This window comes from Hirundo rustica, chromosome 1 (genome assembly GCF_015227805.2).
Source record: "Hirundo rustica isolate bHirRus1 chromosome 1, bHirRus1.pri.v3, whole genome shotgun sequence".
Classification (NCBI taxonomy): domain Eukaryota; kingdom Metazoa; phylum Chordata; class Aves; order Passeriformes; family Hirundinidae; genus Hirundo; species Hirundo rustica.
Window position 1 is genome coordinate 140,546,176 of NC_053450.1, and position 12,892 is coordinate 140,559,067.

At 36.3% G+C, this 12,892-nt stretch overlaps 1 protein-coding gene across 2 annotated transcripts in view; it reads right to left on the bottom strand.

Moving 5' to 3' along the window:
* The window catches only part of MPP7 (MAGUK p55 scaffold protein 7), a 149,092-nt gene that overhangs the window by 26,609 nt on the left and 109,591 nt on the right, over positions 1-12,892 (bottom strand). For both annotated transcript variants that reach the window (XM_040064993.2, XM_058420749.1), the window contains 5 exons: positions 11,134-11,215; positions 10,063-10,148; positions 8,164-8,238; positions 7,366-7,562; positions 6,778-6,842 (listed from right to left, as the gene is read on the bottom strand). In XM_040064993.2, the coding sequence (XP_039920927.1) occupies positions 6,778-6,842; positions 7,366-7,562; positions 8,164-8,238; positions 10,063-10,148; positions 11,134-11,215 (505 nt within the window). The remainder of the gene's footprint in view (positions 1-6,777; positions 6,843-7,365; positions 7,563-8,163; positions 8,239-10,062; positions 10,149-11,133; positions 11,216-12,892) is intronic.

The following is a 12,892-nucleotide window of genomic DNA, read 5'->3' on the forward strand; positions in this document are numbered from 1 at the left end:
TTTGCATGCAGCAAGTATGTGCCCAAAGTTCCAAAGTTTTGAGACATGAAATACTGGGGTCAATACAATTTCACTAAATTGCAGTGGGCTGAGAAAGAAAGGTCTTCAGCTGGAAAGGACAAATAAAAAACTAAGAGGTCAAAGGCTAAAGAGGAGGAAATCTGATGGGAAGTAGGAAAACAAAGCAGTAACAAAATGAAAAAAAACCCCAAACCATAAGGCAACACGGAAAAAATAAAACACTGAGAAAAGAAGAAATACAATCAATTAAATGTATTGTGGTAAGAAGGGAGAGGAAGTTCCAAAGAAAATAGTCATGAAACAGGTTTATGAAATGACAACAAAATTGTAACAAGACAAATGGGACAAAAGAAATAGGAAACGCAAGCACAATGGAAGCTTAGGTGGTTTTATTCATTTCAGAAAGATTCTGGCGTAGCCAATAATGCTAAACTATAACAATGAAAATCAGTATCATATACATTGTGTTTTTGTATGTATTTTAACTGAAATATAATCAAGATTTGGTTTTTGGGGGCCTCACCTAAATTGTATGACTTAGGAAGCTCAAAACCAGGGCCACTTCCAGGAACATTCTCAACTCTTGGGATCAGTCCAGAACCAGATTAAGGTTTTTGCCTTTTGTTGATGTTCTTTCAAAAATATTTCCACCAAGCAATTTTACTTAAATGTTTCTCATTCTAAAATTTGATCCAGCAGGTCTGTTCTAATTTCTTATCACAAACAAGTCGCATTATTCTTTAAACTATACTCTACTTTAGCAAGCAAGAAATTGTGATGTACAATGGTCGGCATTACAGTGAATATATTAAACACACTTGATTTTTTAGTCATGAACAGCCCCACATTGCAATCAACATTTATACTCTTTTGAAGGTTTTTAATCTATGGAGTTTTGTAGATTGAATGATACATTATGTTCATGCAATAGGAAATTTAAGATGATCAAATTTGATTCTCTCAAAAAACCATCAGATAACATTATCTCTATGAAGATAATTTGGAAAATGAAGAAGGATAGTCTTGCACTGAAGGACAGATCCATTTCCAGTTCTATCTCACATGACCGTGATTCAAATATCATCCAGCTTCAGGTTTCCTTAATTTCTCTGTGGTAGCAGGAAGTTAAGATTTGTAAGAACAGGAGATTTCTGAATAAAAATGCTGATGTGCTAATTTAACTCTATAGGTCTAGCTTATTTTTTGTTTATACTTGTAACTACCTGCAGGTGGGCAATCAAGTTTCGAATACGAACACAGAAAAATACTGAGAAGAAAGGCGGAGTTAAGATTGTGCAGCAACTATAACAAGCACAAGAATCCTACTATACATTTATCCTAAATATTTGGTTTTCAAATACAAGTAGTACAAAGCATTTATTCTTTTAGCCTGTTTAAATTTTTTTTGTTGGCAGGACATAATCTTCAATTCAAAAGACACTCAGCTATGGGTAAACTGGGTTACATCTTGTTTGAATGAACACCATTTGGCTGCAGTTAAGTCTTTCCTCTTGCTCACACAATGCCAATCACATATCGTAAATCAAAACTGAAAGTAAAATAGATTTTAAACCTTTAGAAAAACTATATGGTGATGGCTTTATCACAGTATTTACATTTAGCACTAAGTACACAGAACAAATGTATTATCATGGAAAAGACATCTCTGAACAACTCTGTCATACATGCTATATACATATATTAAACTGTACACATAGAGTATGGGTATACACATATACATATGAACACAGTGCACAAGCTGACAGAGCCTACAGGCTACCCTAGTATAAAATATAAAGTTACCAGCAATTTTCATCAGAGACAACACATACATAATGTAAGAATAAACACAGTAACCACTGTGAAAGCAAAATAATGCTGAAGGAATAGAATTTCTCGCCTGATTATTGCAGTTTATAACAACTGCAGAACAGTAAGTTATTTTGTTGTTATTCAAAGAATTTTTTTCCTTAAAAAAACAGGTTATCACTGTTGCCTACAAATTAAAATAAGCTACATGTGCAGGAATGACCAAATCTGTTGGAAATATCTATTACAGTCAGAGCATGAGTAGTCCTTGTATTGAAGTTAACAGACTGGGAGCTATTAAACAAATAATTCTTCCCTGTACAAAGTCTCATGTCACTCCAATTTAGTCAACATGCAGAAACAGAAGAACTCACAGAGGCAGCTCTGGCTGACAAGCTGTCCAATCTAAGATGACCACCTAAAGCCAGGAATGTTGTTAAGTATTACTGAGGAGTACCAGGTGAGCAAGTTTCTGTGGAGCTAGCATTCAGCAGTGGCTCACAAGATCAGACACACGAAAGCCAATTGCATGTAGGCAGACACAACTACATGTAGGCAGACACATCTACAGATGTGTATCCCAGAGAGTTCCCTCACACCCACTCAGGTATATGGCTCATTCACCATCCCAGCATGTGCAGGGTTAGTCCTACTTGCACATCTCATGCAACTCTGTTCCTTTACTTTCATTCCATTTTCCTCCTATTTTCCTACGCTGCTTGTTCTTACAATTTTTTCCCTCAATGTCATTTCCCCACAGCATTAATGTACAAAACTGCTTTTTGCTGAAATGTCATTGCTGTTAAGTATGGAAAAAATGCTGAAAATACTTCAGTGGTTTGTTAATCCTCCATCACTTCTGCAGTAACCCTAAGGCTGGAAATTACCATATCAATCTTATCAGCAGGTCAGAACACCTAACAGCCACTTATCTCACGCATCAAATATTACTGTTGAACTTAGTTAAGGTTTTCTACCAACAGCAAAACAAATCAGGTCAGAGTTCTTGTCAGTAATTTTTGCATTCACCATTTCAAAGACTTTTACAAAGTAATTATATTAGTATTTCATTTAAACAGCATCAACAAGCAACTGAACCATTGCACAAATAGTGACTATAGCAATACTCCCACATAATTCCATTAATTGCATTAATCTAAGAATTTCAAAGCCCATCCTCTGTGGGGTTTTGCTTAATGGGGCTTATGGGCAGTTTTTGTCCATGTGTTCTTCCATTGCCCTTGTTGCAATACTTTCTCCTTTTACTCACCCTCAATACAAAATTTCACTCCCTCACTTTTCCCTTTATTTTTTTAATCCTGCTTTTTCTACATCTTCCTCTTGTCAGCACAGGCTCCACCTACATTCCCAGTTTCCTTCAGACCCAGATACCATCAAACTGCATCTTCTCCATTTGCACATGAGAAAGTGTGATTTCACTTACCTTTCAATATGGAGAGTACACTGCTCTGCCCCCTCCTCCAGTGCACACATGACATGTGAAATGTTTTTCACTTTAATAGGTACAATGTGAGAATGATTCTGTTTTACCTTTCAAGAAAAGGGCTAAATGCTGGGATAGGCATGTGTATTTACACACAGACACAATGGAACAGTTCACTTGGCTACTAAGGTGAAAATAAGAATTAGCATTTCCATTAAAAACTGATCCTTTTAATAACTTAGGACTAGATTGAGTTTGTTTATTTCAGTGCAAATAATTCTTGCAGAAAAAGTTTTGTAGAATGTATTTTTTGGTCTTTCCTCTATATAAGTATGCCTATGATCATCACCAAAAAACCTCACTTTTATTTTGCTGCCAAATATATGATACACAAATATGTGTAAAGATTAGCAACTACATGCATTGCCATGCTGAAAAGAGTGAAAAAATCAAAATGGAAACAGAAAGAAGGCCTCCCAGAAGTAATCCAATTTATCTCCTTTCAGGTTTTGAAACAATTACCAAAGCAAAAACTGTTGTTGACTGTTTCAGAGAGCTCTGTGTATAGATAAATATAACAGTCCTTTCCAGTTCCAGGACTGGCTCAAGAAAGGAAAAAAAAAGAAGTTATAGGATACTTCTTGCATATTATATGATTTGAACTGTTTTTTAAATTAATTTTCAAGTAGATACTACCACCCTGGAATCCCACCTAAGAAACCAGAGCCGAATCACAGTTTTTTGGTATTCAAGAAAAACAGAGTATTTTCCCTTAATTCTCCCTATTAAAAACAAAGGTATGTATCAAGGTTTTTTTCCTCATTACAAAACATGGGATTTGTGGAATGAGTTGACTGAAGAGAGCAGACCAACATCCACGGCTACATACCATGTGTCAAGAAAGCTTCCTAGCACAACTCCCAGTCCCATCAGCAAAGGGACATCTCTCAGCAGCTCTCCTGAAGTCAACAGGTCTTCAACCTTTTTGGAAGCCATAAGACTATCAATTGGCAAATTGCCCTTTTTTCTCCAAACTGCTATGAAAATTAAGGTCACATGACTGGATGGGATCCACTGCAAGCAGCGTCTCAATATACATCACGTTCAGGATGATCTACAGAACATGTCTCGCCACATAATTACTCTTCCAAGCACTGGAAAACCCTATATTAAGATGAAAGATTTAAAAAAAAAAAAAGCCTGAAGAAATCAAGCATTATCATTTTCTCACCTTCATACATGGGCTAAAAAATAAAATAAAATTAGACCCAGCAGTTCTTTCCAATTTTCTGTTCTCTATGTCACCTTCCTTACATGTTTCTGGTGCTGTCAGAATGCTGTTTGTTCAGCAATGCATCATTTTCCAGCATCTCCCAGTTTTGGCAAGATGACTGCTGTGCACAAATACACACACAGCCTCTGTATCTCACAGCTTCACTGCTATGCTTGGTAACACAAAAAAATGGTGATGAACTTTAGAAAGATCACATAGGTACAGAGTTTCCGAGTAGAATCTTCTTAAAAATCCAAACAAGTGGAAGGTTCTCCTGAGAGCAACTTGAGCAATATCCTAGACACAATGTGCTTTTTCTACTGCTGAACTCTGATCTTTAAAATATCTTCTCCATGAAGGATCCGAATTCCCTCCCAGCACTAAAAACATGTTTACTCTTTGAATGAAGGGATAAATCTCTACTCAGAACAGCATTTCTCTTGTTCCCATGAAAATCTGGCAGATATAGCAGCACACTGTCTTAAGAAAAAATTAAGAGAGAGAATGACAAACCTACATTACTCTGCAGTCTTTCCTCCTTCAAGAGGCACCACTGCCTTCTAGATGGCATTTAGCTGGGACTTGCTTTGTTCAAAGAAATTCCAAGAGAGAACAGTAACAGGCATACTGCTCCACCCTCATGCTCTGGCATGTTTTAAAGGCAAGAGGAGGAAGAGAGGAACTCTTCTCCCCATTCAAGCTAGTTAAGGCAGTCTGTGGAAAAAGCAGAGACAACAGTAGACATTGTACTCTGGGTCTTCTTTGGGTTGTAATTTTGGCAAATCCCAATCAGGTTCAGGCTGCCTATTTGGAAGGGTGAGATGCATCTTGTAAAACCTTTCACTTGAAGGTCACTAGAAAGATGCAGTCCATTATAATAGGATTCATGCGGTGTTGCTGCAGCAGCTGATTTACCTCTTCAAAAGCACCAGTGCCACCTTAATTGAAGGCTCTTGTTGAGTGTATTATCCAGATTCAAGAACAGTGGGCAGAGAGAAATAGCTATACCCTGGGATCAGACACTTTTCCAAAACTGGGGCAGAGCAACTTGACCTAGAACCTAGAAAAACAACAGATTTACTACAAGCTGGAGAAGCTCCTCTTGTTTCTAAGAGCTATGTAAATAGAAAAGCTATAGTGCAATTGTAATGTCTGTTACTGTAATTACAAAGCTAATCAAGGGCTTTGGAGTTAACAGTAGCATTAGGGCACACAATCAAACAGTGAAATGGAATGAAAGATAGAAAATGCAGATTGTCAGAAAAATAACAGTTATTGTCAAGCTTCAGAACACAACAACCATAGCAAGAAGTTAGGAAAATTGCAATAGAAACCTTTTTGAGGAGTTTTAAAGTTAAAAGCATTTAGTTTGGTACTTAGTGTGCCAGCATCCACTGTTTGCCATAGTAGCCATACTTATTCTTTCATTGTTAGGTAATGAAAGGTGGTTGGAAATATTAGACCACTTTCTGAATACTTCTAGTTGAACTCACAATCATGTTTGCATTTAAGATTTAGATCCTAGTGTAGCATGATAGTTTCTTACATTGCTCATTTTGTTATGAGTCTATACAACTGAAAGAAATAACAGGTCAAGTAAAATATGCAATAATACTTAAAACAGATGTTGATGTAAATTCCAGTGAAGAGAAAATATTTGTTTCAAGGTATGCTCTTTCTTAGAGATTATTCTTCTTATATTGTGCAACTACTGTATTTAAATACAGGGACTATTAAGAATGAGTTTAAAAAAACAGTAAGAAGTGATTCTGTGAATGCGTATCAATGAACTGAATGTTCTGATTTTTAAAAAATTCTACTGCTTCATGCATCACAAAAGTTACCAACTATATGGTGGGGAGAGGAGACTATCAGACCTTTTATCTTACTCTCAATTTAAATTTCAGTGTTGATGCAGTTCAAATTATATTAAATGTTGAGCCAATTCTGTACTATTTCAACAGGAAAAGAATACACTTCAACCTTTGAAATATTACGTATCAAAATATTAATTGGGTTCAGGACTTCAAAAACAAAGTCAGAAGGCTGGGACTGTTTCTAGCTGCTTTTAAAGCTTTTAACGACATTATTTATATTTATTTTCCTACTGATACAATGGGATCAAGAAGCTGTTGTGCCTGGAAGGAATGCATCCTGTAGTTGAAACAAACTGCTATTTTATAAGGTTAGAATGTGGAGTATTGTTTCTATTTCAGGTTAACAGACTTACATGATTTTCTGTTGGAAATTTTCAGTGGCTGAACCTGCACTTCTGGTCTTCTTAATGCAAATCTCCTATAAAATGGGAGGTGGTGGGGGAAAAGACACAAACTCCTCAGTTTTCACTGCAAATTTGGGATTAATGAACACATAGTATCATGAGACTATTGCAAAATATCCAGAAGATTTTATAAGAAATTACCTTAAAACAATGCAATCTGTTCACAATCCAAAAAACTTAATCTTGTCTGAAATTTTTTTAAGTTTTCCAAAACCTGCTGCAGTTCTTATTCCTGCATAGTACATCAGTGTGAATGCAGATACTGATGTGCTATTTTCCATATGTTTTTTCTTTCAGTCTGGATCAGTGATATCCTATCAGTTTTTGTCATTATTAATTCTAGCCAGAGAAATATGGAAATCCAGAGTATTTCAGCAACATGTTTCCAAGTTCAGCTGTCCTGCTGCAAATGCACATTTATTGTACCCATGTAATCTATGAGCATTACACATGCCAACTTTGCAAACTTAACAACTCAGCAATCAGTCTCTTCTCTTACTGCAAAAAAATATAATGGAATTATTCTCAGTAGCTCACCTCTCCTGGAAATGCTTTGAAGGGATCAAGCCTGCTCTGGGATTGGCATCACCTTCATGTTTGGCTTGCCACCAGGTTGCATCATCCTGGCTCATGATCTGGAGGATATCTCCTTTTCTGAAAGCAAGTCCAGCTTCTTTACAAGGAATTGCTTTATCTTCATTAGGATCATAGTCAAATAAGGCTCTGATAAACATCTGAAACAAACAGTGTTTGATCTTTGGAATCAAATATTAAATGCAATCCAAAGGTTTTCTGTTTCTACTGTTCAAAACCACTAAACTAAATAATGCAGTAAATAATAAATATTTACTGCTGCAAAACATCCTTATGGATGTCTAGAATTGGAAGTTCATATGGGAATATTCAACTCATTGCTTCTGCAACTGCAGTCTCAATGGAGCAAAGGCTCTGTGCCTCAAGGCAAGCAGGGCTTTGCAGGTGCACAGTGTGCCCGTATGAGGAACAGATGGGAAGATATTGTTGAACCAAGATGCTATCAAGTGTCTTCTACCGAGTGAAGGATGGGAGGAGTACTTGGAACCAAGGCAGGTCCTTGTAGAAGGTGGAAGATCACCTGTCAACTACACAGTTGAGAGTTAAGGCTCAAGAACCATGTTACACCCACTCATAAATTCAGTAGCTGTGTATTGAAGTGTACAGTGTGCCAAATACTGTCACATTACAACAGTTGAGTCCACAGGTAAAAATCACATTCTTGTTTCTGTCATCCAAGCAAAAAATGCTTATCCCCAGCATAACAGTTACTGAGATGGCTTCTGAAATAGTCTTGCTTACCTTGCCTTCCTTCACTGGCATCTCTTCCTTCACACTGGGTATAATTTTAAATGTAATGGCTCCTTGAGACTGAGCCTGGTGAACATTTGAAAAGAAAATGCACTGAGAATGAAGCTATACATTTCAAAGAAATTTTAGAAGATAAAGAAACTCAAATGAATTGAAAAGAATATAATGAGTCTGTCCTCTCCCAAGCATGATCTCTGGAGTTTGACAGCTTCACTTTACCAAACTTTGTATTACAAAAATTAAAATATCCACTTGAAATGCTTGGGTTTATTTGCTTCTCTGGTGGGGCAGATGGACTGTTAAAAACTGAGACCTGCATGGTTCAGAGGTCCCACTTCTCTACTGAAGGCAGGAGAAAATACTACAGCTTAAATGTGTATTAGAAGCAACTGCTGGACTCCTGGCACAGTTTGGACATCCCTGGAAAAACAGAACTACCATTTCATTAAAAAAAAAAAAAAAAAAAAAAAAAAAAAAAAAAAAAATTCAAACAGGCTTGTGCCATATTTATCAAATAGGGTGATTGGGGGGGGGATTTATTCACTTGGCAACTTTGAGAAACTAGAAAAGAAAAACATATTTGAATAGACTACGTGTACTAAATGGAAAAAAGCCCTCCACTATAAATCTTAAAACAAGTTAGCCATCATCAACCACCTCATCCATTCATCTTTCCCTATATCCCACTTAAAGTGTGTCTGGCTGCATTTTACTTATTAACTACAGCATATTCCCACTGCCTCAGTGACATTTGGCTATTGAAGGAAGTGCTAATCGGTTGGAGGCTCTGCTACTATTGCATGCAGCCGACAAGTTTCATAAAATGAGCAGAGTGCAACAGACAGCCAGCGATTTAAGCAAAATGGAAACAGGTCCGCTACCAACGAGACATTCTTCTGCCGGCATGTCTGCACTCCAAGGCTCACTGTTTGACAGGCAGCAGCTAAGGTCTTATTTCACCCACCGTAGGACTGGAATCAATGATTTTGTTACTTTTGAAACAAGCTCTAACTAGCCTTTGATGTTTATACCGTACCCCAAAAAGGTAAATGGGGAAATTGTTCACACCTTTTCTAGTTGTATTTTGTTTCTAGACATTTTAAAATATTAATTTTTGAGAGAAACTATGATTCTGTAGGGAACATGAAACCATAAAGCAAGAATGATTATCAGCAGGCTAGCACCTGAATGATCTTGGTTACTGAACCAAAACTGTGAGACAGCTGCTCAATTCAGCAGGACAGCAAGGTATTTATGCATATAGAAATGCCTACAGCATGAATAATGGAGCTGTCATGACCCTCATAAATTCCTTTGATGTAAAAATATTAAATATTTCTGAAAAAGTCTAATTTACTTAATTTGCAATAATATTGCAATATGAGAAATCAGGCTGGCTTAGAGACTGTGCAGTTTAGAAGAGCGCAAACAGAATAACAGATATGGTTATATACTGTAAATCAATGTCATATAAAATCTTCATAGACCAGTTATACTGTCTATCTAGTATCTGTATGATTAATGAATTGTCACATGGAGTGACAATGAGTTATTACTGAGTAATTAATTAATTTAAATTTAAAATCGTTTAAATTCAAGAGATAATGGTGGGCCTTAATAACTGTAGATTATAAACTAAAGTCTGCAACATTTGCAACATATTTATGGCAATATTACTGTCTTTAGCTCTTTACAAGGAATCTATAATTGCATATATATGTAATGCATGGAAAATCACTCTATGAGAAATGACAGGTTTGTAAATGATGGCACTAGAAGAAAAGCCACTATAGTAAAATATACATTTTTCTATGAAATACAGTAGAAATCATAAGTCTCATTACTTTTTCTTGACTCTCCTAAATTTATTTCAAAACGTTTCGTATTTACCAAAATGTGTATTATTTCTTCAGGCTTTTTATCATCTACGGGAATCCCATTGACTTCCCTCAGTTCATCACCAACATGAATAAGCCCTACAGAAACAAAAGAGAAGTGAACTGTAGCTATGTATTACACAAAAACTGCCATTACCATTCAGCTTGTTCCTCCCTTGTTTATATACATTAAGCTCCAATTTTCATACACTTTAAGCTCTAAGTTAAAAACAGGAATATATGGTGAACATAAGAGCTACTGTCCTCTCAGACAAATTTGATAAGGTGGTTGGTTAACTCACCTCCCTGTCTTCCTCCTAAAAATTAGTACCACCTTCTCTACAACTTTTCTAGACTTTCATGCAGATGTTTGAAAAATATCTGTGCCAATTCTTTTTCTGTACATACTCTTTCTTACTGCTATACAGCTGCAAGTAGTGCAAAGAGCACTTAGGCTGGGAGTACTAATTTGTGGCACAAATGCTTGTTAATCTATCTATCTATCTATCTATTTCTATTATCTAAATTTAGATTTACTGCATTACTGCATCTAAGAGTGAAACACAGCTGTCCTAGATTTTCTTCCGTGAAAAGAGACACCCTAATGTATGATTCGGGACCTCTTGCTTGAGTTTTTGTAGACACTGAGCATCCCAAATTAATAAGGATGTGCTGTTATTTTGAGAACTACCAGCTGAAACTCCAAATGGATGTCCTAATATAAAATAATGTCAGCACCCCAAGTTCCTCCATCAGCAGGTTGGCATATGCCATCATGATGTGATTCTTGGGGTGTCTGGCACAGGGACAGGAGTAGGACTAGGTGATCTCCTTGATGGGTCCCTTCTAATTCAGCATATTCTGTGATTTATAAATAAATATCATCAATAGGAAACAAGCCATGATAAAAGCCATGATTAAAACCCCTCTGTATCCACTAACTGAAATAATCACTTTGGAAACTGTCCAGAGCCCAAATACTTCTGTTTGTGATAGTGATGTATTTAATTTCTACAATATATGCCACTTTATCTCATCTTGTTCTGAGCTCTTGAATGGCTAGTGCCAAACAGCAACACCTTACCACTTCTATCTGCAGCTCCTCCACGCATTATCCTGGCCACTACAATTGCACCAGTATGTTCATCCCTTTTAATAGTAGCTCCCTTGGGTTAAAAAAAAAAAAAAAAAAAAAGTTATTTTGTTAATCTCAGCATAATTTTAATACTCTACACTCAAAACCCATTTGCTACATAAAACTTCAAAAAGCTGATGTATTAATATGATTAAGCCATAAATTATACTTGCTTATGAAAAGAATATAAAAAATGTTGCTTTATTTCTGTCCTCTTAAAATGTGTCTTCTTCTTCCATCAGAAGTAATCTGTGCATTCTGTGAGTACACAGGTTTAAAGGAAAAAGAACAATGATAGAAAAAGTTTGCTTTTCATAATTGTTGCACTTAATGCTCAGAACTGGCTGTGCACCTTTTTCCTTTATAGTGATATCAATAAACAAACACATATTTGAGAAGTGCCCCTAAATGTTGGGGCTCACCTCGAATACTCACAGGGCAGAAATGCAGAGGAAGGGAACATTTCCAGAGCTAGCCATGGCTGTTTTCATACATTACACATAGCACAGGGCACTGAGGTAAAATGACATTGTGTAGTTAAATTTCCAGTGAACAACTGTCTAGATGAAAAAAAAGCCTTTGTAACAATAATGGTGAGGATGCACTGAAAAGAGGCACAAGATGATGGGGAAGCAGCAGGCAGCAGCAGTGCCAAGTGAGAAGTGACGTGGGGATGCAGAGCCGCTGCCTCAGCTACAGTGCCAGTCCTTTCAGGCAGAACTGGGGAGCAAGAGAGGAAATGCAGGCCCTGTTCTGGGAGACAGAACAACAATGGGGACTTTAACTAAGTAACTTGTACTGCATCGTCACCCCCAAAAAGGTTACTTGGTCCAGTATTTTTAAAAGACAACAGGAAAAAAAAAAAAAAGCATGCCTTATCCATCAGGTTTTTAACTGTACATGGTTACTTTCCCATATTAATCAAATTAGTTACCTGCAATAGCTCCAACTTTGTTAATCAACAAAGGTATTAAGGACTCTGTCAATGAAGTCAACTTTCTGAAAAATTTCTATATTTGCAATTAGTGAATTAACAGTATTACTTCATCTTTGAGTGCTACGTGCACTCTGCCATCACTGGTTAAAATTTCCTTCCATCAGAGTAGTGCTGTGCTTGGAGTAAGGTAAATAAGTACTTTTTAAGGAAGTTCCTTGAATAATTTAATGGCTTTTTATAGTTATCTTGCTGTATTTGTTTAGAATAAACATGAATATCGTATTTATCACTACTTCAATTTTTAAGTGTTTCATAAAGCTGAAAATTTTGCAAATAACAGAGCTGAGATTTTTCTACAGTTAGCAATTTCACTGTCTGCAAATAAACCTGTTTCCCTCTACCTCTAAGATAAAAATATATTACAAGTCACAAAGACAAAAAAAGAGAGATTAATTTGTATTTTTATATGCAAGTTGCATTTATTACAAATAGAGAAGAATTAAACCAGTCACCATTCACTTTGGCTGAAACTTCAACAGCAGCCAGCACTCCAAAGCAAAACTGATGTGTTATGTTTGTGCATTTCATTTACATTCTAAATTTATTAGTATGAAATTCTACCCTAGAAGTAAACTAATTCTGAAATTTGCCAGCCTTATTCTAACGTATTGCTAATTATGCAATTATATCAGCATGCACTTGTTTGCATTACAGTTTCAAATTAGTTTGAGAGTTTCAAAAATAATGATTGAGCTGCAGCTAATCTCACTT